The sequence below is a fragment of the Nyctibius grandis genome, chromosome 10 (genome assembly GCF_013368605.1).
Source record: "Nyctibius grandis isolate bNycGra1 chromosome 10, bNycGra1.pri, whole genome shotgun sequence".
NCBI classification, from domain to species: domain Eukaryota; kingdom Metazoa; phylum Chordata; class Aves; order Nyctibiiformes; family Nyctibiidae; genus Nyctibius; species Nyctibius grandis.
The window spans coordinates 2332866-2358384 of NC_090667.1; the positions used below are offsets into that span (position 1 = coordinate 2332866).

The following is a 25519-nucleotide window of genomic DNA, read 5'->3' on the forward strand; positions in this document are numbered from 1 at the left end:
ACAAGTAAGAGATTGGGTAGATTGCCTACTACTGCATACTGAGTAGCACCTTACTTGTGAGCACACCAATTCATTACAATAAAACAGCTCAGGTGATAAAGCACACGATGAGCATAGATGGTGGTATCAAGCCCCAAAGACATACATTGCTGCTATAGGACCTATATACTCCAGGGCTTAATAATAATTGCTAAATAAATCATTTACTTGGAATGTTTTAATCTTTCCATTTATGATTTGAAAGGAGTTTGCAGCATTATACGTTTTCTCTTGAAAAGCCACAGCAAAAAAAACCCATCCGTGTTTAAAACATCTCTCTGTTACTGGAAAATTTGTCCTATTGGACCCTTATAATTGGGCTGAGGATCAAATGGCTTTTTAAAACTGTTTTCCAGAAATACAATATTCTGATTTATGCTGATGTTTTCCAGAGTGCAGGGACCACGGAAAATGATGCCCTACACTCAGCAGTCTCTTGATTTGCAAACTATCAATTTTCATAGTTGATTACAATTTTATGAGATTCTTTATCTTCAGCAACTCTTTTTCCTCTTGAAAGTGATAAATTGCTTTTCCTCCCTACAGTTAGTGTACGCTGTACACATTTCCCAAGCAATATCCATATGTAGGAGAGAACATAATTTTCCTACTGTTCTTGGCTTCTCCTGACCAAAGATACCCGTGCGCAAGATGAATTTTTCGTTCCTAAACTTTGTGCTGCCTTTCAGTGTGTTCTTTTATTCCAAAGACATTAAGGACCAGCTGTATAAATACACTGACTTAAAACTTTACCACTGCTGTGAATTGTAAGATTGATGGACTAGATGATCTCCAGAGGTCCCTTCCAACCCTAACCATCCTGTGATTCCTCTGAAATGCTGCTGGAGATGGGCATGTGCTTGTCTTGACTGTGATGAAGTGAGTCTACTTTCCTTGGGCAAGAAAAGAAGCAACCATGACAATACACTGGGATGAAAGCAAGGCCTGCTATGGGTAAACTTTTGATAAATTTGATTAGTCTGTAATACATCCAGCTACAGCTCCAAATCCCAGAAACTTTAAATTTTGTTAAGGTTGGGCTCTAAGCTTTCTATTTAAGCTCGTATTTCCTAATTTTCTGCATCACCTAATCAATGAGCTGTTACACGCCAGTGATATGTTCTAAAAAGAGACAAAGGAGAAAGTAAGATAAAGAGAATACGTTGGATAAAAGCATATGAAGAGGGTGCATATAACTAGGATCAGATTCTCTTAAGGAGAAAAAGGCAAAAAAAGGAAAATATTTTGTAAGCTGGACTGATGGGCCTCAGTGGGAACAATAAGGCAGGGTCCAGGTGGTACAAAAAAAGGATCAAAGGATACTGGAAGAGTTGGTGCAGCTTCAAAAAACACTGAATTAACTGAAACATAATCTGAAAGCTGGGACCTGCCTGTACAGACACAGTGAGCTTGGGAAGAGTTGGGGATAAACCCTTTTACCTCCGGTTGGTCCTTCTTTCTCCACTTTTGCCCAACAGAGAAACTTGGAGTTTCTCTAAAATTCTGATTTAAAAAAAAAAAAATTCCTATCGTTTTCATGGAATAAAACCCCAGTGTTTTTGATGGTGGAAGTGTCTCAGTCCCTCCCTGGAGGAGACAGGAGAGCAGATACGCCTGAGTTCTGCCTGACTTGATTCTGTCACATTCTCTTACAGATTTAGTCCAACACAGAAAAGCAACAAAAAACCTCCCGTGTTGAGGATGGAGTTTTTAGTTTGATACAGACAGAGCCCATCAACTATACTTAGATCCTCAGCATCTTCACTCAGTTCAGCTCGGCTCAGTTTCTTCCCTCTGCTCTCGTCAAGAGAAATTCCTCATTTGTGCCTGAAGTTACTATAAACCGAGAAGGATTTCCTGAGCCCTGCCTTGGGAAACCCACCACGCATCTGGAGGTAAGCAACACTGCCCTGTCATCGGTGCTGCTCCCCCAGCATCACCTGCTGGAGGAAGCCACGAAACAGGCAGAAAAGGAGAGAATTTAGTGATGTGGGCAGCCAGCCAGCCAGGTCAAAAACTGCAAAAACCTGGCTTTGCAAAGCCTAATGGCTCATATGGGAATATCAGATGCTGTAAGACAAAGATTTCCAGACCCTGCAGTGTTTTCTAGCAAGCCTGGGTAGATACCAAAATGCAGGGCATTTTTTGCAGTATTTGGTGACTATACAGCAACATTAAAAAGTCAACATGGGAAGTGTTTTGGTTTTTTTTTTTATATAAGAGTGTTCTTGTATTAATAAGAAAAACCACATGCAGCTGTGGTATGAAACTTCCATGTAAAAAGAAAATGGGATCTTTCAACAAACAGTTAAATCTAAGCGGCAGGCGTGAGTACGAAACACACTGACCCCTCCCCACGCTCCGTCTAGCTTTCCTCTCACTCTGGTTTTCGTTTCAAAGCCTTTGGGCTTTATATTCTCTGTGATGATAAAGTCTACATTGTTGTCTGCCAACTAAACTCCATTCAGGCTTCATAATATATCACATAATATACATGGGATTAAGTTGTTAGCTTGTGTTTCTTTCGACTGCCATTCATCAAACAAATAGCACTTTGAGGAAGGAAACCTATTTTCCCAGCTGCAGCATGCACAATCTAGTTATCCACATTGCTGAGCCTTTACAGTTTACTATCTCAAAAGATGACAAATTATTATGTAGAAACATTAAGTCAGTTTTCATTCAAATCAACTGGATGCTTCATGCTCTCCTCCAGGTACTCACTGTGGGTGGGGAGCACTTAAGATACGTCCAGAAGACTTGAGCTGCAGTCAAACCCAAACCCCACATCCACCACGGCGCTTCTTAAAGTGCATAAATATCCCTTTTTACTGCTTCCCTTCATGTCAGCCTCTCTCTATTAACCTGTGTGTAGCTACCTGCTCTTACCAGTTGAAAGCTCTCCTTTATAGAGGTCTAGATGAAGAACTAAATATTAATTTTCCTTATTATCCCCTGTAATAAAGTTACTGAATTTTCCTGTAAAACTAAATACTTTCATACCAGAGCACGTCAAAATAGTGCACAACAGGTTACCCTGTCTCCTATTCTGGAGATATTACTGGTTGTATATGCACACGTAAATATGGGTTCAAAGTTGGACAATGATTTTGCTGCTGGAGAGGTGGATACTCCATGGCTGGTCCTACAATGAAATGCCAGTTTAAGCTAATGTAATTTTAAGCTAGCTGAGTTTTAGGTCAGAAGAAAGACCTAATTCAGCAAATGCCTGAATATAAGTTCCACCAGGTGCAAATGTGGTCCAGGGGATGGAGGTGAATGAGGATGCTGGAATATGGCCCATGTGATTCTCTCACCTCTACAATGGTTTGCCCTCATTTTGCAACCCAGTGGGCCACATCTTCAGCTGACGTAAATAGCCCTCAGTGAACCAAGCTGACTACAACCAGGTAATAATCCGATACATAGCTGGAAGTTAGACAGCTAGCTTTGGAAACACTGTGCTGTATTTATTTAAATACCCTGGGCTACTTCATGCAACAGAAATGATTTTCTAGAAGAAGGAATCATTGAAGCAACACTTCTGTTGACAAAAGTAGTCATTAGTCTGAGAGATGCTTTGAAATACTGCTCTTAACTCTATGGAAATGTTGCTGACAGCTTGTTTTACAGTTAGGATACCTGCTGAAGCCCAAGTAATTATACCCCTTTGGTACCTTTCCTTCTGATTGCCTGTGTGATAACCTGAGTGAGCAAACCACGAGCTCCATTCGCTCTCGTACAATTTGGCGCGTGGCTTTTCACGTCTCTGTGCGAATGAGATCAACATGCAACTTTGCTTACAGGAACATTTTCATGGATTGTCATACGTGCCATTTACTAACCATTCACCTGAAGGATGTGGGTCTGATACAGCTCTTCATAGCCGTAGGCATGGCAGGTGTAATTGCCCATGTGAATAGTTGTTACCTTGGTGATGTAGAGGGAATCATCTTCTCCAAAATCCTGTATGTAACAAAAGACAGGAAAGGTGCCTTATTATTTAGTTAAAATACTTCAAACACCACATGAAGGGAGGCTACCTGTTCAGCGGGTTTGATAGAACCGCAGCTTGGGAACACAGCTTGAATTTTGAACAGTAAGTTTTAAAGTTCATGAATCAACACGCAGGGAGAAAATGAGCGGCAATTTAAGAGTAAGGCAAAGTAACTCATCTGAGAACATGAACTTTTGTGCTGGTTGCTAACAAGGTGCTCTTTGCACACAAAAGAGATGGCAATCTCCAGCTGTTTAATGTACGGGGGAATTTAATATCTACCCGCTAACCTCAGACACATAAAATGCTAACTTCTGGGTGGGTTAAGGTTCCCTTTATCTTTGCCAGTTCTTAGAAAATGCACTGTAACCTTGAGACTTGATGAGAAAGAACTGAAACTGTTTGTCACTTATCTCAGACGATATCCTAGGCAGGAGACAAGGAAGAAGACAAAAAGCATTTTCTCAAAAGAAACTTGTTTTGATCTGTAACTGCTTGACAAGTATCTTTCTTTATCCCCTTCATCTTCCCAGATCTGCTCCTGCATTTCTTCAATTTTTGAACCTAGATGGGGAGAATATGAGCTAGCAGGCAGGTTTTGGCACTTGAACGTGTTGTACAAGTGCCCCGCTTAGGTATTTACTTCAAATTATAGTTAACAGAACCACAGCACTGATGGGTATATGAAGCAGCTCCTCTTGTTACTCCATTAACGTTCAGGCTTCTGCAGCTCCAGAATGTTTGTACTTCTGTGCAAACCCAGAAGGATACATTTAAAAAACAGTTCATCAGCTTAAAGACTGATTTTTGTTTAATTAGCTCCACGTGTGAAGCACGCTAAACTAAACTCTTTGCAGAATTCCACTGCCAAAGTATGGTAAAACTCAACTTAGAATCAGGGTGGCACAAACCCAGTGCGATAGGGTCAGTGTTGAAGAGTGGTTTTGCTCATGAAAACCCAAGGACTTTTTTTCAAATTTCCATTGTGCGGGTACAAAGGCAGCCTGCAGCCAAGGGCTGGATGGGGAAAGCCCCTACACAGGGTCATGCCTGCTGCCACCCTTGTCCATCAAGGCCACCAGGACCAAAATGGAAGCGCAGCATCGTAGTGTGGTGAGGAGGTGAAAACTCACAGCCAGGGTCTTCCAGCATGACTTGACTGAACCTACCAGTGTGGATGGCATAAAAGAGGAATCCAAATTTGGGAGTCAAGAACTTGGGTCCCAGTTTCTTTGTGATGGAGAAAGGGAATCCGTGCATGGAGGTGCTGATGCTGCTCCCTTCCCTGCTGCTCCCACTGCAGGTTTGGTGCTACAAGGAACCACCTGTTACTGCCAAACCCCCTGCCAAGGGCTCAGAAATTAGGAGCAAGAGTTGTTTTATCATCGGATAGGCTGCTTTCTAAACCAAAACCATCTGGGGCTCCTTAGATCTCACATTTTCCGCCTCTTCAGGGTGCATCTGCTTTACAGTCTGAAGCTTTCCTTTCCAGCCATGATGCTTCGAACATTTTCCGAAGGAAGCTGCAATTCTGATGCAGACCTGCAATGCCAGCTGGCACCCTTAAAGAAAAGTACAAAGTAGCCCATCTCTCGCAGTATGGGATTGATCTGGCACTGCTTCTGCTGGCTCTTGAATCTTCTTCAGTAACTTCTGTCTGGCACCACAGAAATGTCTTCATGCCTCTTCTCTCAGTGGCAGGCCAGCACTGGCAGGGGAAGGCAGGTTTGGGAACTTGCCTAATTTTTAGACATGTTACAAGGAGACTGAGAGTGAGCACCGAGAAATACAGAGTTTAGAGGCAGGACAACAACCCTTCCCAAAGCACAGACCTTGACCTGAGAGGGGACGCACATGACCGCCCCGGTTCTGCTATCTGCTACCCTAAGGCATGTACTACCCCAAAAATGTATGAGCAATCGGAAAGAATAAATCCACAGATGTTCCTGAAATTCATTATCTATAATCAAAAGCATTTCAGATATTACTGCCACCTTGGGTGTCAGGCAGATTTGGCATCTACACTACGGGATAAACTGGTTAAGCTACCCAACGCGTTATTACAAATATCTACTCAAAAATACCCATTTCAAGCAATTGCCTGTTTTCTGGTCAGCTAGATCCTTCCTGCTGAAAAACAAAGATGCATGAGCAACTGCAAATAGAAAAGATATCACCCCTGTTCAAATGATACTTGTGTGAGATAGAGAAAATGCTTGCAGCGGAGGGGACTTCATAACTGTTTTTTAAAGTTAATCCCAAAGCAACTCAAATTGAGTTTAGATCAATAAAAGCAAGATGGCTACTTTTATGGAATGATTTATAAGGAGTTGTGGAAAAACAGGACAATAAAATCTTCACTGGTTTAAGTATGTTGCTTCCTTTAAGATATCTCAGAAAAATATTATGAATGCTTGGTTTGTGCTCTGTAATTGTCTTTTTATGGACGATCTGTTTTTTCCAATGCATACAAATGTATTAATATAAGTAAAGAAAGACCCTTGCAAAAACCCATGCAAGATTATAGCATTATTCTCTTCCTCTCCAAATGCATTTTTCTTGTAAAGAGAAGCTTATATTGGTAAAAGCATGGTTTATGACTTTTAAAAACTATTTTCTGACTTCTAGCACTTAAAGAAGGGTATCAAAGATGATTTAGGCTAACACCATATCATTTATGTCAGGCATAGAAGGAAATTATCTGCCTTGCATTAGAACTTGCACACAAACAGTAAATCCATGAGTACAACACTATTAAGAATGGCCACTATTTGACGTGGGAAGGAAAAAGTGATTATGAAATTTAGGTTCAATATGAACCTTTTGTTGCTACAAAAAGAATAATGAATTCTCTAACAAATTAATGACTCTTTCTGTGTGTTTATTTATTGCAGCTCACCGTTTCTCCTCGTGTTTCCCTGTGGATATAATTAGTACATTAGGATTTCACGTTACATTTTATATATATGCATGCATTGTTATGCACAAGCACTTTCTGGGATATTTTATAAAGGTATATTTGGAAGTGCTGTAAAAACCCAAGCCCTAGAGCATTAGGAAATGAGGAGTCTTTGATTCCTTAATAGCCTCTAACTCTGTATCTTACACTCAAGCCCAGCCAGGGGTGCTGCAGCCCTGGGAGCTGGGCTCCTTCCTGCACCCCTCCCACCGCCTTGGGAGCTATTTTATCGAGCTGAGAAGGAACTGCAGGTCAATAAGGACCTATTACCTCTCAAAAACGTGTATCAGGCAAGTGAGAGCTCTTTGAACAGAAGTTCTCAGAACGTGTTCAGCACAAACCATTTTGAGAGGCTCAGGTTCTGAGCTCCATCCCTCCATCCAAACACGCACACATAAACTTGCTGGGAGAACTGGCAGGGGAGAGGGTGGGGTGGGCAGAGGGAACGGCAAGAATTCACGCTGGAAAAAGGCAGAGGAAACATTTCTTGTGTGCTTTGACTTTTTTCAGATGGCTTTTGCTTGCAAAGCCAGGTTTCCATGTCACCACGAGCCTGAAAGCAGTCAGAAGGAACCATAAACATCCATAAAAATGATGTAACGTAATTCTTCTCTCCCTAAAACTATCCTGCCCTTAAAGCAGAGTATCTCAGGGCTGTCCAGGAGTCACAGCCAGTGCTGCACAACCCCTGGGAGCTGCGACTGCCCTGCTCCTGCCCCCAGCAATGCCCAACAGTGAAATGAAAGGGCACTTTTATGTATTGTCCCATGGAAAAGGATAAGCAACCAGGAGAAAGGCTAAAAAGTAACTTGTGGGACACAGATTTCCTCCTTTATCACTGAAGGGGAATTTCCTTGTGAGGAGGAAGGAACAGAAGTGATGAAAATGTATGAACAAGAGGCAGAAACCATTTTAACCCCACAAACTGATGAGCCTTGCATCAAAGCAGCCAGATAAGGATAAGGTGTTCATCACCTCTATTTTATGAATTTCATTATAAAATAACATTACATGTTCTGGTAAAAAATAAAAATTCAGCAAGCTGTGCTTATAATTGATAAGGTCGACTAGTGGCAGATGATAAATTGACTTCTGCAGCAGTTTGTCTCATGTTTTCTCTCCTGTTTTTGGAATAAAAAGTTCTCTGCCCTTCACGAGCTGCTTTTATGTCTTCCAGTTACCCTTCAAACAAAGGACTGATTAAGTGACCTCAGAATATGTTTTAACTTTTCAAGATGAAAAAAATGCACCACCCTGCATTTTAAATTGATAACAGCTCAGTAATCTATTAAAAAAAAAAGTTGCTACTGCACACAGTCAATTTGAAAAAACAACAAAGCACATCCTAGAAAATGGGTATGTACTTCTTTTTTTTTGTATTGTATTTCCTTTCCATCACTACTGATTACCCAAGGCATCGCTCTCTCCACACAGAAGATTTTTCATGTTTATTTATCCTAGTCCTCCCTTCTAATGCATTCCCTGGCCGTGCAATCTGCCACGGCTCGGAGACACCGTGCTCAGAAATGGGTAAAACATTGCATATTGCTTGTAAATCTCGTTCACGTTCTGTCTCAAGTGAAATCCAATATGTGGTTGTAATGTCACAAATATCCCGCTCCGACGCCCAGGGACGCAGCCGGCGGAGCAGGAGCCCACATTAACCCGGGGCTGCCGAGCCGGGCGCTGGGGGTGATGCCACGGTGATGGGGGTGATGCGGGGCACCGGCTGCTCGCCTTTTTTGCCCATTTCAGATGCTTTTTTGTGAAGCTTTCTAACACCTCTTGGGGTTGGTTGTTCCAACACAGAATGGAAACATATTTAAAACCCTTCAAATTTTTTGGCAAAGTTTCTTGTTTTCCAGGAAGTTTGAAGAGGAATTAGCACAGAGTAGATTCAGGCTTATTATCTTTTAGGATAACTTCCAGTTATTTGAGATAAAAAAGACTTATAGTTATAAATAGGAAGAAGGAACAGAAAAACAATCCCAAGAACACAAAACCAGAGGAGCTCCCCATCTCTCACACTGCAGTACGGCACTATGGGGTACACGCTCCCCAGGCAGCAGCTCCTGCCCAGCCCATGGGATTTTAGATTCACACAGTGATTTAAAACCACCCCAGTTAGGTATTGAATGCTCCTAATATACCTTGGGGGTGAGTTCCAGAGACGGTCAACACCCCCTCACCGTGCTGACTTAAAAGTGTCCATAGCTGAAATAACGACCAAGGGAGGGGAGCTCCCTGAGGAGTTTCTTCACTTAGGAGAATCCCACCAGCTCCTGGGATTTCTTCCTAAATAATAATAATAATAATAATAATAATCATCATCATCCACTTCACCTCTAGACCCTTCCTTTCAGCCCTTTCTGCCAAGCCCAGGGAAGTGAGAGCTTTCCCCATGTGGTTTCAATGCCTTCCGACAACACCAGTCCCGGCACTGGGACTAGCTGGTGTCACTGGTTTTCCACTAGATGAAGAAAAACACAATCCCATTTTCATAGTAATCAGCACAGCAATGAAAACGTTTTAACTATTTCACATTAAAAAAGCTTGCCTGATCCTCAGAGTCCTAGAAATCTCTCTCTGATAAACAGGATTTTAAAACAAAATGTACCCAAGCATTTAATGAAATTATTATTATGCAAAATCTGCAACAATGGCTAACACTTTGAAAATGATTTCTCCTCACTAATCAAATGTGTCTGATCTTTTTTACAATAGATTCATGAGTGATTCATATAAAAATAATAAAAACTAAATTAGTCATGGGCTCTTAAATCACTTTCTTTGGTGCTTTTAATAATTCATTTCCAGTGACAAGCTGAGAACTTATGCTTCATTAATATTATTTGTTCTTGGTTTTACACATACTATCACTTGAGTAATTTACATGGAGAAAAATTCAGCCTTAAGCAAATGCCAAAAAACTATTGCAAACACAGCCTGATGGGGTATTAATTTATCTTTTCTTGTTTTTCTGCTCAAAGAATTTAGCACAACATAAGACTTTGCTGGTGAGCCAAAAAAGTTTTTTGCTTGAACATATGGGAATGAACATTTTAGATATTTGTGCAATTATAATATTGATAAAAATAGATGACTTCTATATCCTGAGAAACTCACAGAGACAATACAACGAGGAAAATCAATGGTAGGTCGTCCTGCTGGAGCTGTTGGCAGGGAGGAATTAGCACACCAGGGATTTAGTGAAATGTTTCTATTAACTGGATATACTGGACATTTCAGAGAAATGCAAAGACCACGACTGAACAGGTAAGTACCAATCTTGGGAGGATTTCCTCCCAAGATGAAGGTGAGAGCAGAGGTCTCTCCAAGCGAGTTTCCTTCCCTGACAGGAGGCAATGGCAGATGAGCCTTAGCAGGACACGCTGCTGTGCTCCCATCAGCTGCTGCCCAGCCGTGTCCCAGCTGGGGACTTGGTCCTTGTCATGAACAGCTTCTCCCCTCGACCCTCGACTTGTCTCATCACAGCTTCACCCCGTCTGCCCTTCAGCCTGGGTGACAGCCCAACACTGTAATACAAAACTGAATATGCATGAAGCTGGTCCAGGGGGTCTTTTGGACAGGAACGTTCAAGAGTTCTTCACGAATTTGGCACGCGGACACTTCTTACTGGACATTTCTCCGTGTACTTTGTGCAAGGTGAGCTGAGTGATACCCACAAGCGACACCAGTAAACAAATGATATGCTGCATTTTGTTAACCCCCGGGAGCATGCTTTTTAAGGGCAATTATTGATTTTTCATCAAACAAGGAGAAAGACAAGTCATTAAGTAGCTGCAAAGCACTCCCCCTCCCCTGCCTTTAATCCCCTTCTGCATCAGCAGGAATGAAGAAACCTGTATTTCAATGACCTGTAATGAAAAGCTTATTTTTGAACTAATGATCTAAAGCAGATCTGAGTTAAAGTGTATGGATTAATATGAAATGAATAATGAAACACACTCATGAATTTATGTTACAGCTACCTGCATTACACTTGGTAATTCACCAAATTCTTATCTACCTGTATTCCCTAACATTTGTTTTCTTATGGTAATATTCTCTCCTCTGTTGTTTGCGTATGCTTTCACCACGCTTCTGGAGGATAAACTTATTTTGTTTATAAATGTATGTATGTTTCTCTGGAGATAATGTCAAACCATGTGAAATCATATCCTATAAATACTGAATAAATACATTTAACTCCATGCGGAGTTTATTATATTTTCAAATTGAGGAATGCTTTCATAATCACATATTTGGGAAAACATACTGTTTGTTCCTAGGGGACAAAAGCATATTATTTTGAAAGATGACACATTTTAACCGCTTCACTATTTGTAGTCAGAAATCAATTTATAGCTATCACAATCTTATCAGTTTCAGCTACATTATAGTTATTTTCTGCCTGAGAAAAGTTGATGTGACTTTTAAAAAATATAACTGCAAAGGGATTTCTAATGGATAAATAATATGGATGGGTAATTTATGGATAAATAATTTTTTTATGCTAAAAGCAATCTTAAATGTTTGCAAGAAAAATAATTTAATTACATGTACCATTAAGATGGCTCTTTCGCAATAGCTATGTGAAAACCCATTAACAGAGTTCTTCACAGACAGGACAAGACAAATTATTACTATGTTGCTTATGAAAGCTTCTGATTAAGAGAGCAAGGAAAAGTTATTAATATTTTGTTGCCAATCAAGATATCACATAAAAATGATTTAAGTAATGCACTTAAACAACCAGGCTTTATAGTAATCTTCAACCTTTCAGTTCTGCGTAAATTTAGGATTATCTAGGTTTTTGCTGACCATCTTTGTCACCCCTAGTATTAATCTGGATCACAGTCAACCTTCTCATATCACATTTGTCAAGAACCTGGAGAGGATAAAGCCACGAAGCACTTCCCAGCGGTGCCTCTCCTGTGCTGCCCGCACACCTTGTTGGAAGGATTCTGTTTTTTCCAGAGCCAGGCTTCTATTTTCATCTGATTTCTTGAATTAGCATTTAGAAGAGAAAGAGTTTAATTGAAATATAATACGAGGATTTTTCCAAGTGTGTGAATATCCTGTAGGTTCGAATGTGATTACCACCGCGCCAGGAGCAAGGAGGATTTTCTTGAAGTTAAAAAGGTACAATTAATCTCCTGTTGCACTTCCAATTAGCCAAATTGCTAACCTTATTGTGAAAAGCAGAAACGCAATCGAGTTTCTGCTTGAGGCGTACTAAAAGAAAACTGAAGTAATTTAATTAACTGACTTCAAGTATATTAAGAAGCACACTGCCTTTACTTTCCTGCTGTCAATGCCTTTAAATAGATTCTGTTTAATGTGAGTTTCTGTACCCACGAGAGGCTGAGGCTCTGAACCGCCTGCTGCCACCCACCCTGACCCGTGCCGTTGCGTGCGCACGACTGCACGTATTTTCCCACTGCAAACCTCAAAGCGCACGTCGCTGCCACTTCCATGTTACATGCAAGTATCAACCCCAAACACAAGCGTGTTCATGCTGCAGACGAATGTGGCTTGTGTTCCATGAGTACAGGACTTTTAAAACTCGTGATTAATCTAAATTAATGTGGAGTCTCCTTCTCTGGAGATATTCAAACCCGCCTGGACACGACCCTGTGCAACATGCTGTAGGTGACCCTGCTTTGCCAGGGGGTTGGACTAGATGGTCTCAAGAGGTCCCTTCCAACCCCAACCAGTCTGTGATTCTGTGATTCCATAAATAAAAAGACTGTATTTACCAGCTGAAAGACCATCTCTTCATCCCTGCTTCAGACATGCAGGTGCCTGTCCTTGGTAGCCAGAGAGGGGACACACCTGAGCTCAAGAGTCCTACAGACTGCCCATGGTGGAAGTGGGAAAATAAGAGATGCTAATCCCCAAATTGTGTCACCTCAAGTAACCAGCCAGAATACAGATGGCAGTGATATAAACAGAACATCAAAAACTTTACAGTTTAATTAAAGATGAAAAAGGTGTGAAGGTGTTTATTAGAAAAAAAAAGTTGATGCGCACTAGCAGCAGGCGTTATATGACAAGGTGACGGAGGTCATAAACTGATATGTGAAACATTAAAATTGAGGCATAAATCTTGTTCTTCCTCCTTGTAAGGATCTCAGAGTGCTCCTCCGATATAGTTTCTCAGTGATATACTAGTTCAAACAGATCAAAAAGTGATTATTATTTTTTCTGCTGTACTGCATGGGACTATCCCAGAGAGTGTTGCATCATTCAGGAACCAGTTAGTTTATGGGCAAGGACATAACTGTTCCTCTTAACATTTAATAACCAATAAGAAAGAGAATTACTTGTATGTAAACCAGAAATCCACGGGGGCCAGCGCTAAATTAGGCATTTCAGCCTGAAAACGTACTCCTCAAAATTCTATTTAAAATAGCATGAGTTGCAATGGAGCCTCAGAACCACGTGCTATCCTTCAAGGATGTGTTTCTACTCTAATTCCCAGACTGTCATTTTGTGTCCAGTTCACAGATGAACTTCTAATCTTTTATGATTAATGTGATCATAACCAAAATTTCATAAAGGTAAGATAAATACCTGGAATTTTCATTATTTTTGGCCAAAAAATTTTCAGATTGCTCTTGAGCCTCCAGAATATGTGGAAATAAGATTTCAAACAGCTGAACCTTGCTTCTAACCCCAGCTCAACCTTGAGCCCAACAAAACTGACCCTAAACCCATGATGTCTCAGATCTGTCTAGTGAATATAACTGCCAAAAGAAAAGGCTCTTTCTAGACCCTCATCACACAAAGCTGTTGCTTTTGCTCACTACAGATTGAACCAAGGACATTGGCAGCATGTGCAACCTTTACTAAGCTTAATCTATGTCAAGGTTTTTCTATGTTTTGAAGAGCACTCGCCCAAGGCGGTACAGGCAGCGAGCTACCCAGCCAGCCGCCGGCACGGTCACCGTGCCACGCTCCGACCACAGCAGGAAAGCTTGGCAGGTTTCCGTGTATTTTGAGTGCCAGCGACCCGCAGGTCACAATTCTAACCCTGGTGCTGACGGATGTCTGTAAGAAACCTGGTCAGGTACACGAGCATCAGGCTGGCTGTGCAATCCTGCACGTCCTCGTTACGGTTCCTACACAGTCCTGTGCCAACCCTGCAGCGGGATTGATACCAGACAGTTTAGCAACGGTTTAGCAAGAGTAGGCCTCAGAGTAGGCTCTAAAAGGCCTACTCTGTGTTACCTTTACACAGAATCAACTTTCCTGTCAGTAATTTTCTTTTCAGCTAGAATAACAGAGAATAACAGTATGTTCTGAAGCAAACTGCATGTTTTATAGATAGGGTCTGCTTATGGGACTGATAACAGTGTTAAAGTCATCAATGATTCTTGCTTGCGCTTCGTCTTAGAAAATCCAAGGTCTCTGTTAAATTCCTTGCTAATTATAAAGAAGGGCCAGAGACAAACAAGACCGTGAACAACAACTTTGTAATGTCTAAATTAACTTGATTCACAAACTCTGGCGCTGGAGGAGAGATAAGTCCAGTGAGAACCAGAACAACATCTTCTCCTTGAGGCCACCTGCGTGTGTCAACAAGAAGGCCTCGACCACGCTTGTACAGAATTGGGGTCATACAGCAAACAGCACAATTATGGGGGGATTAAAACCACTACAGACCCCCAGAGACCACCCAAGACCCCTTCCACAATTTAGTACGCATGCGCAAAGACAATTACATAATATATTAGCATATGCATAAGTTTCTTGGAATAGGTGGGCTTTTCTTGGAATTACATGAACATTCATTTTTCTATAATGTATATAATGAGTATGCTTTTGTTCCTAGGTGTGCATGCTAGGAGGAGAGATCCCCCATGTACCCAGCTGCAATAAACCAATGTCGACTTTCTAAACTATAATTTGGTTTGGAGAGTTTTCTTGGTTACTATTTTTTTGTAACAGAATGTTTGCTGGTTTCGTGTTGCATTTCAATGTCATGCTCCAAACGGTGACAAGAAATGCATTTTAAAAGAATGTTTAGATGGTTATAATCACCAAGTTTGTGCACACAGTAATCACCTATACACAGCGCACACAATTTTCCTGCTAAGGTAGTCAACAAATAACGTATTGCGTCGCAGTGCATATTTCTGCCCTGTATGCTGTAATTTTCATGTATTAATGCAGAGGAGTAAACCAAAGATTTTTCACATTTCAGCAATCCTGGATACACAACAATTTAGGGAGCAGCAGTAGTGACTGTAACAACGCTGAACTGAGTGGTTATCAAATTAACAAGTGCTGAACAAAAGTATAAATCAACTCTTGCTGTAGTGTAATTAAAATAAAACCTGATTTACTGTGTACTTTAATGCAAAGAGAAATCAAATACAGACCATATTTTTCGTACACTACTTTCCACTCTCTCTGTAATTAAATGTTATTAAATAAATAAGTTTATACTATTATTCAGGTATTGTCCTTACTACAAACTATGACTCCCACATCAGACGAGCAGTGTGAATTAAGAGAGATGCATCTTCTTTCCTGCGAGGGTACTGCCACACCCTGCTGAATAATCCTGTATTTTAAAATGCTCATCAGAAATAGTAGCAGAGGAATGAGATATGAGAATTGGCTGAAAGGCAAGTGAAAGAGGAGGAACAGAGATAAAAACGTATCATTTGATTTAGATAGAGGAGAGGTTTCATTGCCAACCGTAAATATATTATTTCATGCTCTCGATGAACCTGTTTCTTTGTACTGGGAATGAGATCCCTGAGGAGTTAACGGTACGTAGAGCTGCTGGAGGCCTGGGTTTCCAGGGCTGCTGTCTGTGGACCACGGGTGGCATCAAAGCAAATGAGCAACAAGGGATGAAGTACCAGTGCTATGTAAGTGCTGGGTTATTACAGTACTGAGTTTGAATTTCATAATAGCATATTCCAGGTAGCCCTGCTCTCAGTGAAGTTGTTTTGCTTTTATTCCTGAGACATTCACATAAAACCAAAATATCACGCCAGCTTCCAGTTTTCCATAATAATACTGAGATAAAACTTGTCCCCTTAAAACTCTCATCTTTCTAAAAAGAAAATGACAACAGTAATTTGGGACTTACATTGATATCCTCCAAGTCGAGGAAGTTGAGGATGACGCCGTTGCGCTTCCAGATGATGGGGGGCCGCAGCGCCCCGCGGATGCTGCACGTCAGAACGGTGCTCAGGCCAACCGTGATGGTGGTAACGCTGATCTTCTGGTCCTCCGGCAGGCTCAGCTGGACCACCTCTGCCAAAGGCAACAAAACAGAAATAATACCAAATACCACAAAGGGAAGCTGCTCCCCTTCTCCCCGCTCTGCCTTCCTTGCCTTTGGCAAGCAGATAGACATCCATGTTGTAAAAAAAACCCCAAAACAATAAAGCCAACTAAGAGACAGCAATTTTATCTACCACAACATAACTCCCTACATTATTTTTCTGAGGCATCTAGTGGTAGCTGTGGCCTTAGGGCACTAGGATGGGTCCTCCAGCAAGCCTGGCTGCAACAGTTAAGTCTACAAAGCAGTCAGCAACAGGAGGACAAACAAGGGTTTTCCTGCTTGAGACCATCTGGTTCTGTTTCTCCAGAAGACTCCTACCAAGGTCCTTTGAAAAGGCAAAACAATGAGTCAGGTTCTTTCCTTGAAGAAGTAGAATTAAGGTAAGAATGTCATCACTGAAATATAAATAAACCCCGGGTTTAAATTGCCCAAATAATGGGAAGTCACCAAGCATGAAAACTCCTTTACCAAATGCAGACACAAATGGCATGTGAGATACAGATGTTTTTATATCCAAGGAGTGAGAAGTTTTCTTGTATTTCACTTACATTAAAAAACTCCATTATTTTGACTTATACGTACCGCACAGAAGAATCACCTGAGGCAGCAAGCCTTACTGAAAACCACACCAACATCACTCTGAAACCACACCAACGTCCCAAGATTTCCTTCTGGCCAATGCTCACAAGATGTGTCTGCCTGTTTTGCCATGTGTGGCCACACAGACAGGTTAAGATGTTTGATACCAGAATTACCATGGGTGCAGACTGCCACTATTAAACATTTCAGCAGCAGTCAGCCAGCAACAGGGCAATCAGGTCACACTGTCAAAGCTCCTACATCCACAATTTTATCATTCACATGATGTTTTTTGATTACTCTATTCACAGGCTCTGCAATAAGAAAACCTTGAAACTGTATTGCATATAAATGCTGAAAACCAGCCTTTCAAGGTAATGGCCCGTTGAGGCGAATGGGGAATGTTCACAGCACTTTGGGGTTACATTGCTTCACCCAACTCAGACACTTGGACTGGGGAATGAAACCCCCTCTCCTGGCCCCAAGGCCCCTCCTTCCTCATGTCCATTGGCATTAACTGCAGTAAAATGGGGATCAAAGAGACCGATGCTGCCTCAACCCAAGGCCACGTGCTTTGGGAAAAACCACTTCAAGCAGTGCTGACACTATAGAATGACAGGGGTCAGGTCACTCCTTCCCATCAGCTGACAAAATTACTCTTCATCCTGCTTGGTGGCTTCTCACCTCTGTCATTACGACCCGCACAAGATCTGCTTATCACTTACGGTGCATCTGTGTTGGTGAGATCTAAATGCTTTGTGCACTTTCTTCCAAGCCCTTGGAAGAAGCGCTGTGAATCCAAACACTCATTTTTACCATGTCAGTTCACAGCTTAAGATGTGATTTTGCCTTAAAAGTTAACAGCTTTGGTGGGAAAATCTTGCACTCTTTTATGGGGTTTACACCATGGAAATGCATAGAATAAAAATAAAAAACCCAGCACCTACTTTCGCAAGCATCGTGTTCCATCTCCTCGTACCCTCTAATGGAAAAATTGCTTTAACATCTCTTGAGTAGTAGATCTGTTAAATCTCTTCACTAAAATATTCAGCCTACTTCAGTAGCCTCGGGAAGCTGGAAGGACCCACCTCAGTGCTCTGGTCTAGCAACTGATCATGAACACTTAGTGCAAAACCTGCTCGTGCAGCAGCACCCAAACAGCTCTGCAGCCTTCCTCTCCCTGCTGCTTCCACCAAAGCAAGAAGTCAATCGAACGTGCCACAAGTTGTATCCACCACCGTAGAGCTGAGGCTGACTTAGGGCTGCAGAGACCAACACAGCATTGCGTGTCGTGTCTGCCAGTGGTTAAATATTCCTAGAGCTATTTTAGAAAGCTGTTGAAAAGAAACAGTAGCTATAGTTTTGATAGAGGGTTGATCAAAAATAGGAATGTTTGACCATCTTCCTGCTATTATTTGGGTTGTGGTGGCTCCCATCAGCATTAAATGACACAGTCAATCAAGAAGTTTCTACACCCGAAGCCTTAAAATCCAAATGGGGAGATGGAGGATTGGGAAGGGAAGAAGAACATGACCCACCCCAGGTCACTGAGCAGGTTAGCAGCCAAGCCGGGGATAGATAATACATCATGAAATCACGTCGCCCTTGGTACCTACAGGAGGAGAGTAGAGGCATGGCCATGCAGGGCCAGGGTCAGCAGCCCAGAGGAGCGGTGATGGGCCACTCCATCGCCCTCACCCAGCTGCCTGAAGCATGTAAACCGCACACAGGGGCTAATCACGTAGTTATTTCCTGCGTATCAGAGAGCTCCTTTTTATGAATAAAATATTTGGAGTGCACTTGACAGGATAAAGAACTGATAATCACAATAATTTGTAGCATGGAGTAGGGCTAATGAGGACATCTTTTTTTGAGGACTAATGAAAAAGAGGGTCATTCATTTACGAGAGAGTTGTTTTTTCATCCTACTGCTGTTTTCCTTAATTCCCTCTGCTGTTGCTCACACTGCCTTGAGTTCCCTGGCTCACGCTGGGCTCCCATCAGCTCCCCCTTCAGCAACATTTTTTGAGTGTTTTGTTGCAGCAGAATTTCAGGCTCCCTGCCCATCTTCCAAATGACAGCGAGAGAGACGTTAGTCTTACATCTTAGAAGCAGACTAATGAAAAATACATTCACTTTTAATTAAGACGACACCTTGCATAGCCGCCATTCTTGGATGAACCGTATCAGGCCAAGAGATGACTTTTTAATGTTAAAGCATGTAATTAGTACAGACCACTTTAACAATATACACACACCCCTTTTCTGAGTATTTAAGTGGAGGATGTTTGAGGGCATATCATTACCAGTACGTTTGAGGGCATCTTATTAACATCGAAAAGCCTTTCTGCTAATACAGGATTATTTGGTGTGGCTTTAGTCATTGCTTTATGGTTATCAATAGAAAAGATTTCCTTACACAATCAGGTGCATTGGGGAGGAAACAGAGATTCCCTAAGAGGATGCGAGGGCTGGGCGTTGTAAAAATCTTTTAAAAAACTCAGAATCTTGTAGTTAAGTTATAGAGCTTAGACACACTTGATGCTAATTGGATTATGTGTACAAATTATTCAGGTCACCATAATGATTTTGTGTAGAACCTCTAGATTAAGTATTGAACACAGCTCATTTTATTTTTAAAAACCTTTAGGAGATAAAAGGATTTTTACCACACGTATAAAACTGAACAGAATAAATGGGTAATACTCATAGTGTGCTCACTTGCAGAACAAAGGCTGGAATGGAATTTGGTCCTAAAATCAAGCAATTTTATGCTCATTTGGAAATTCTGCAGGGTGATGCATGCAAAGCAGCTTTCTATATTCAACAGATTCAACCAGTATCAGTCCTAGCTGATCGTATTTATCAAGTCATGTCAAACCTGGTACTCCTCTCTGGGATTTCAGTTGAAACAACAACTCAGTCTATTCCAGCTGGAAATAAAAAAAAAGAAAGGTTCCTGCCAACTACTCTGTCATCAGAGAGAGATGCTGCCATCAGAGAACGGGACGCTGTAATATCTGACTCAACTTTTAGTAGTTCAAGACAGGGGTAAAGCCTTCATAATAACCACCTTTAAGAAGCAATGGGTGTAACCGTGACTCTGGGTATCAGAGGGAATAATCTTCCATCAGGTGCTGCACCCCGTGTAGAACAAAGTCAAGGTCAGTAAGAGGCAGCCAGAACACTGCAAACTCTGGCGATGGCAGCAGCTTGGCACCCAAAAATGGTGCAGCTCCAGGGCTTGGGGCAGTGCCATCCTCAAGCCTTCCTCCTGTGCTCAGGAGGGTGAGGGACCACTCCTCCCTGCACACTAAGAGGTTGTTGAGGGGGAGGACTGCTCTGTCCTGCCTCTCACACCTTTTTCTCTGTTATTATATTCAGTTGGTGAAGCACTGTGGACCTTTGCTGCCGCAGGCGTAGCCGGTTCTGATGCTTTTATGTCAAATTTCTTGCAATACCAGGTCCCAGGGCGACACATTTGAGAACGTGTAGTCTTACTAATTCCTTTTCTTGTTCAAAATGTCAAGATATTGTCGAACATTTTCCTTGGCCCCTCCTCCGCTCCGGTTTTATTTCTGCAGGTGCTGAGCTGGAGTTGCACCGCACCTCTGCACGCTGTGCATGCTAATGTGAGCAGGTATTGCTCCTTCTGCTGTTTTAGCACGGAAATCTTTTTCTCTGCCGTCGTTTGCAGCCCGCCAAAGGCAATCATAATTTCACAATGAAGACATGTATAATTGAGGTCATTACAGGGAGCAACCTGGAATGAGCATCTACGGAGAAAAACTCATTGATTTAGCCCTACGTGGAGATAATTTACATAGTGAATGTCGGTTGCCTGCTTGCCTCTGCCCGTGCTACACTACACACAGAAACAGATTTCACACTTTAAAACGTGTTTAATATCACTAATTAGATCTTTTCCCTTAAATCTAAAGAAAATATACCTTTTAATACATTGTTGCCACCTTTAATCATTGTCACATTTGTTCATGGTTACCTTTCCTTGCTAAAACAGAATATGGAGCAACAGGCTCCATCGGAACGGCTGAGGGAGCTGGGGGTGTTTAGCCTGGAGAAGAGGAGGCTCAGAGGTGACCTTAGTGCAGTCTACAACTACCTGAAGGGAGGTTGTAGTGAAGTGGGAGTTGGCCTCTTCTCCCAGGCAACTAGCGCTAGGACAAGAGGACACAGCCTCAAGCTTCACCAGGGGAGGTTCAGGTTGGACATTAGGAAGCATTTCTTCTCAGCAAGGGTCATTAGCCATTGGAAGGGGCTGCCCAGGGAGGTGGTGGAGTCACCATCTCTGGAGCGGTTTAAGACAAGCCTGGACATGGCACTTAGTGCCATGGTCTAGTTGCCATGGTGGTGTCAGGGCAATGGTTGGACTCGATGATGCCAGAGGGCTCTTCCAACCTGAGTGATTCTGTGATTCTGCTTAGGGGACAAGGCGATACTTTTTGCTCTCAGTGGGGAGACAATGAACCAAAACATAGCCTTCTTTGAAGCAATGGGAGGATGACTTTGAAAGAAAGTCTCAAGCACAGATTCTTGCCTCCCAAATTAACGCTCCTGAGCAAAGAGACCTTTTGTTCGTGAACTGAAGCATGGGTAACGCAGCCCTAAAGACATCATGTTTCTCCAGCAATGGTTCAAGTCAGGATTGATTTAATGGGATGCAAACTTCAGCCTCCACTCAATTCCCCAAGTCCTGCAGCTGTGTTTATGCACTGCATCGCATTAGTAAAATCTGCTTTTTGCCTTGTGGCCCAATACCGCAGCACGAAGGTCAATGGTGATTTTAGCATTTGTTTCAATAGATAAGAGAGTCTTCTCCAGCTGAAGACATTCTCAGGTGAGGAGCTAACTGAATCAAGAAAATCAAAACAATTAATGGATCAGAGGAAAAAACAGGATATACTTTTATAATTATTTTTTTCCCCAATAATTTTGATGAGATGTATTTGGCTTTGCATAGAGAGGGGAGAGCAATTTTAGACCTTCTTGAATCTGAGCCGACTGCAGCTAATTGATTTGAAAATGACCGTGCTATACGTGAGATGTATTTATAAGCATGCAATTGAACATGAAATCTGGCCAGCCAAAGAGTGACTCCGGTGATACCGTTTGGGAGACCCTGGGATGAGATGTGGTCATCTAATCAGCCACTGCACAGAGAGATTAAAAGAAATATAGGGCAGTTCACAGTAGGTCTGAATCTGTAAAGCACTGTGTAACATGCTTATAAATTACTGTATTAGCATGTGATTTAGTTTCTACTCTACTCTATAGACCAAATAAATGAAGTAATAAAGACCTTAGTACACAAATCACCCTGGGTTTGCATGCTGTTACAAACCTGTCACACCAGCTGTTGTTAGGACCATCTCCAGAAGAAATGTGGCCACGCTATCACATTTTGCTGGTTATTAAGGTTCAACAAGCCAGTCTAACCTCGATGTATTTGCTGTCTTCTCACCTGTCCAGAGTCAGGTGAAAGCACTATCCATCACCCAGCCCCAAAAGAAAACTCCATTTTCTGAACACCAACTTAGAATTACAGGAAAGGCAGTCAGGCTACTAAAAATGTTTATGTTATTAATTAACAACATTAGTGCTGTTAATGAACATGATTAAAGTTGTTCACAATTAATTAATCCAGTGAATTCCTACAGCTCCCGCATCAGTTCCGAGCAGGTGATCGGGATGAGGCTGCTGGCTTTATAACCTGGGAAAAACACCACCAAGAGCTGGCTCTGCCTCTGGTGTGACCCACCAGTGCCCAGCTGGCCTCCATGGGACATTGTAGGAGCTTGGTTTCCCTCAGAAAGAGGAGCCACAACGCAGCATTCCTCTAAGGCTTGTAAGCTTAATTAATGTGAACAATAAAATTATTTCTAAAGCTAAGTAGAAATGTTCATCTCTCAGCTTTATTTTGTAACTGCAATAATTCAAGTTCTTAATGTAATTTATAAATCCTCAGGACCTTGGGCGTGCTACTTCAGGAAGCATTTTATTGTAAATCCTCTACTAAATTAGTAATGCTGTTTTCTAAGTCATAAAAAGGCATAATCATATTTCTAGCAGTATGAAAGAATTTAGTCCCTCAAGCCCTCTCCTGTCATTACTCTTGAAGGCCACAGGCTATGACTCCCTGAGGTAGGTCCCAACCTTGCACTGAAAGCTAAAACCCGCCTTGTCGTGGAATTCAGATAAATGTGTGCAAAGCACAGCGATATTCAGCTCTGGAGCAGAGCTAGAGGACAAGACCCTGTCTCTCATCCCTGTCAAGCTGAACAACTCTTCCAGTCTGTATGACCATGACTTTTAGATTAAATGTAAGAGAAAAGCAGCTATTAAAACAACGGAAAATGACAATGCCTTTTACTTGTCTTCAGCAACTGAGACATTTTGCTTGTCCATAATACACTATCACTGCCATATCACAGAATGGTTTGAATTGGAAGGGACCTTCACAGATCGTCTAGTCCAACCCCCTGACATGGGCAGGGACATCTTTCACTAGACCAGGTTGTTCAAAGTAGTTGATTATTTAGATAATGAGAATATGGAGAATAAAACAAAGCTTAACTTGAAAGGGGAAAAAGGATCTCATGTCAGAGTCTGGTCCAGCTTCTAACTAAGAGGCATTTGGACTTCACATGCAGACCAAGCTGCCCTTGCTCCTGTGAAATACCTGCATACTCCCTGAACCCTCTGGAAGAGTGAAGAAATGCCCTCAGGGGAGGATGAGTGTCCTTTCCAGCTGCAGGATCTGAGAGCTACCAAGGGCGTTTCTTTCCTGGCTCTGTGAGGGTGGATTTAGATCTCCTGGACTTCAGAGATCCGGAGGCCAGTACCGCCTCTGAGCTGGTGTCTCAATCCCCTCCAGAGCCCACGCGGGGCCCTGGGTCACCACACCTGGCTTGGCCATGCTGTGGGATGGGGTGATCTGCTCCCAAGGAAGGCCAGTTTCTCACACTGACTATAGAGAAACTTCAGGTGAGTAACTCCAACAGAGCCACCTGCACTGGAACCATCTACATCTGGAGAGGAAACTCTGTTCAAACAGCTGCTTAGATTTTTATCTAAATTATTCATAAATTCCTTCAAAAAAATCATACACATGCAAGAAAAGAAGCCCAGCTTTCCCATATCAATTTGTATCAACAACAGTCACATAGCTAATAAATTTGCTAAAAATCACTTATATTGACTTTTAACCAAACGCAGCTTCTTTATGTACTGTATTCTGAAGATAAATTTCTTTTTTTTTTTAAAGAAAACAAGCAACACACTTTCCATCATAAAATCCCATCACTTCCCTCCTGTTACTAATCAGGAGGAGAACATTTAGTCTGTGCAGAAAGGAATAATTCATTCTTGAAAGCACATGAATAAATATAAGTTGTTCAGTGCTTAATTATCTAATCTCCTGAGGGTGATAAGTGATGGATTCATTATGTAAATAGGCATAAGTAGTCTATTTTAGAGAACAGTTTACATAAATGCATTTGTTTTTATTTTAAATTCCTATTTCCCACAGATTGAGAGCAATGTTGATATGATTAATTTTTGATAAAATATTCCCATGTTGTGTCAACAGTGTCCTGCCTAGACTGTAACAGCCACGCATTTCCCCAGTCAATAATCTGAAAAGTAAAATTGCTAATGGTCTGACAGGCTCTCCTAATTACTTCTGGTAGTCACACCACTTAAACACTTGACTCACAATTTTTGTCTCTTTAAGAGTCAAAAATATACTCTACATATATACACTACACGTACACTATAGTATACATATTCTCTGAATAACTATGGGAGAGCAATATTAAACCCATAGGAAAACAGAATATTATGGCTCCACACTCTCCACTCCAACCTATTGGAATTGACAGAAGTAATGAGCATCAGTTGTTTCTCTGCCACAAAAGCAACAGTTGGCTCTTGTAAAAGGTCTATTTCAGTATTTCTAGGAGTTTAAAAGTTTTTCCTAGTCCTTCAGAAATGCCTTAGCTTTAAAATGGAGAGCTCTTTAGCATGGGCAGGTTCTTTCAAAGCAATGAAACTTTTAAGAAGAGCCAATATCTAAACTATGGTATTTCAGAGTTTCAGAGGCCCAAAAAACATATGAAACCACTAAACTTTTTTTTTGCAACTTCTGTAAGTTACAGCAGCTGAACTGATTTATACCTGATTTAAGGCAGAAAAAGATAGCTTCTGGTGGAGGATGGGGCATGCCAAGTTTCTCCCTGGAGTGAATTTTTATAGCTGCTCTATAAACCCCCAGGGTTTATCACGGAAATACTGTCAGACCATTAAGTCCAGCATGACTTGTGGGAACTGCTGTAATGTGTACGTAAATTACTTCGAGAATAGAAACAAGCCAGGCCACAGGGTATTTGGGGTTCAAGAAGCATTCACATATAGTTTAAAACCACTGAGACATCAAAAATGGCTGCATCGAACTGCTCCAATCTCTCACTCTCCGTTCATTTTACTCCGAGTTCTCGGCCAGCATTATGCAATGAATGTGATACACTGAAAAATGCATGAACCAGGAAACAAGGAGCCTAGGAAAAAAGCCCCTCACTGCTGCTAAATCCCACATTAAGGGTTTCTAAAAAAA

General features: G+C 41.7%; 1 protein-coding gene across 2 annotated transcripts in view; it reads right to left on the bottom strand.

Moving 5' to 3' along the window:
• Positions 1-25519, bottom strand: part of FSTL4 (follistatin like 4) — a 219524-nt gene that overhangs the window by 22291 nt on the left and 171714 nt on the right. For both annotated transcript variants that reach the window (XM_068409411.1, XM_068409410.1), the window contains exons 6-7: positions 16108-16274; positions 3885-4005 (exon numbers count right to left, since the gene is read on the bottom strand). In XM_068409411.1, coding sequence (XP_068265512.1) covers positions 3885-4005; positions 16108-16274 — 288 coding nt within the window. The remainder of the gene's footprint in view (positions 1-3884; positions 4006-16107; positions 16275-25519) is intronic.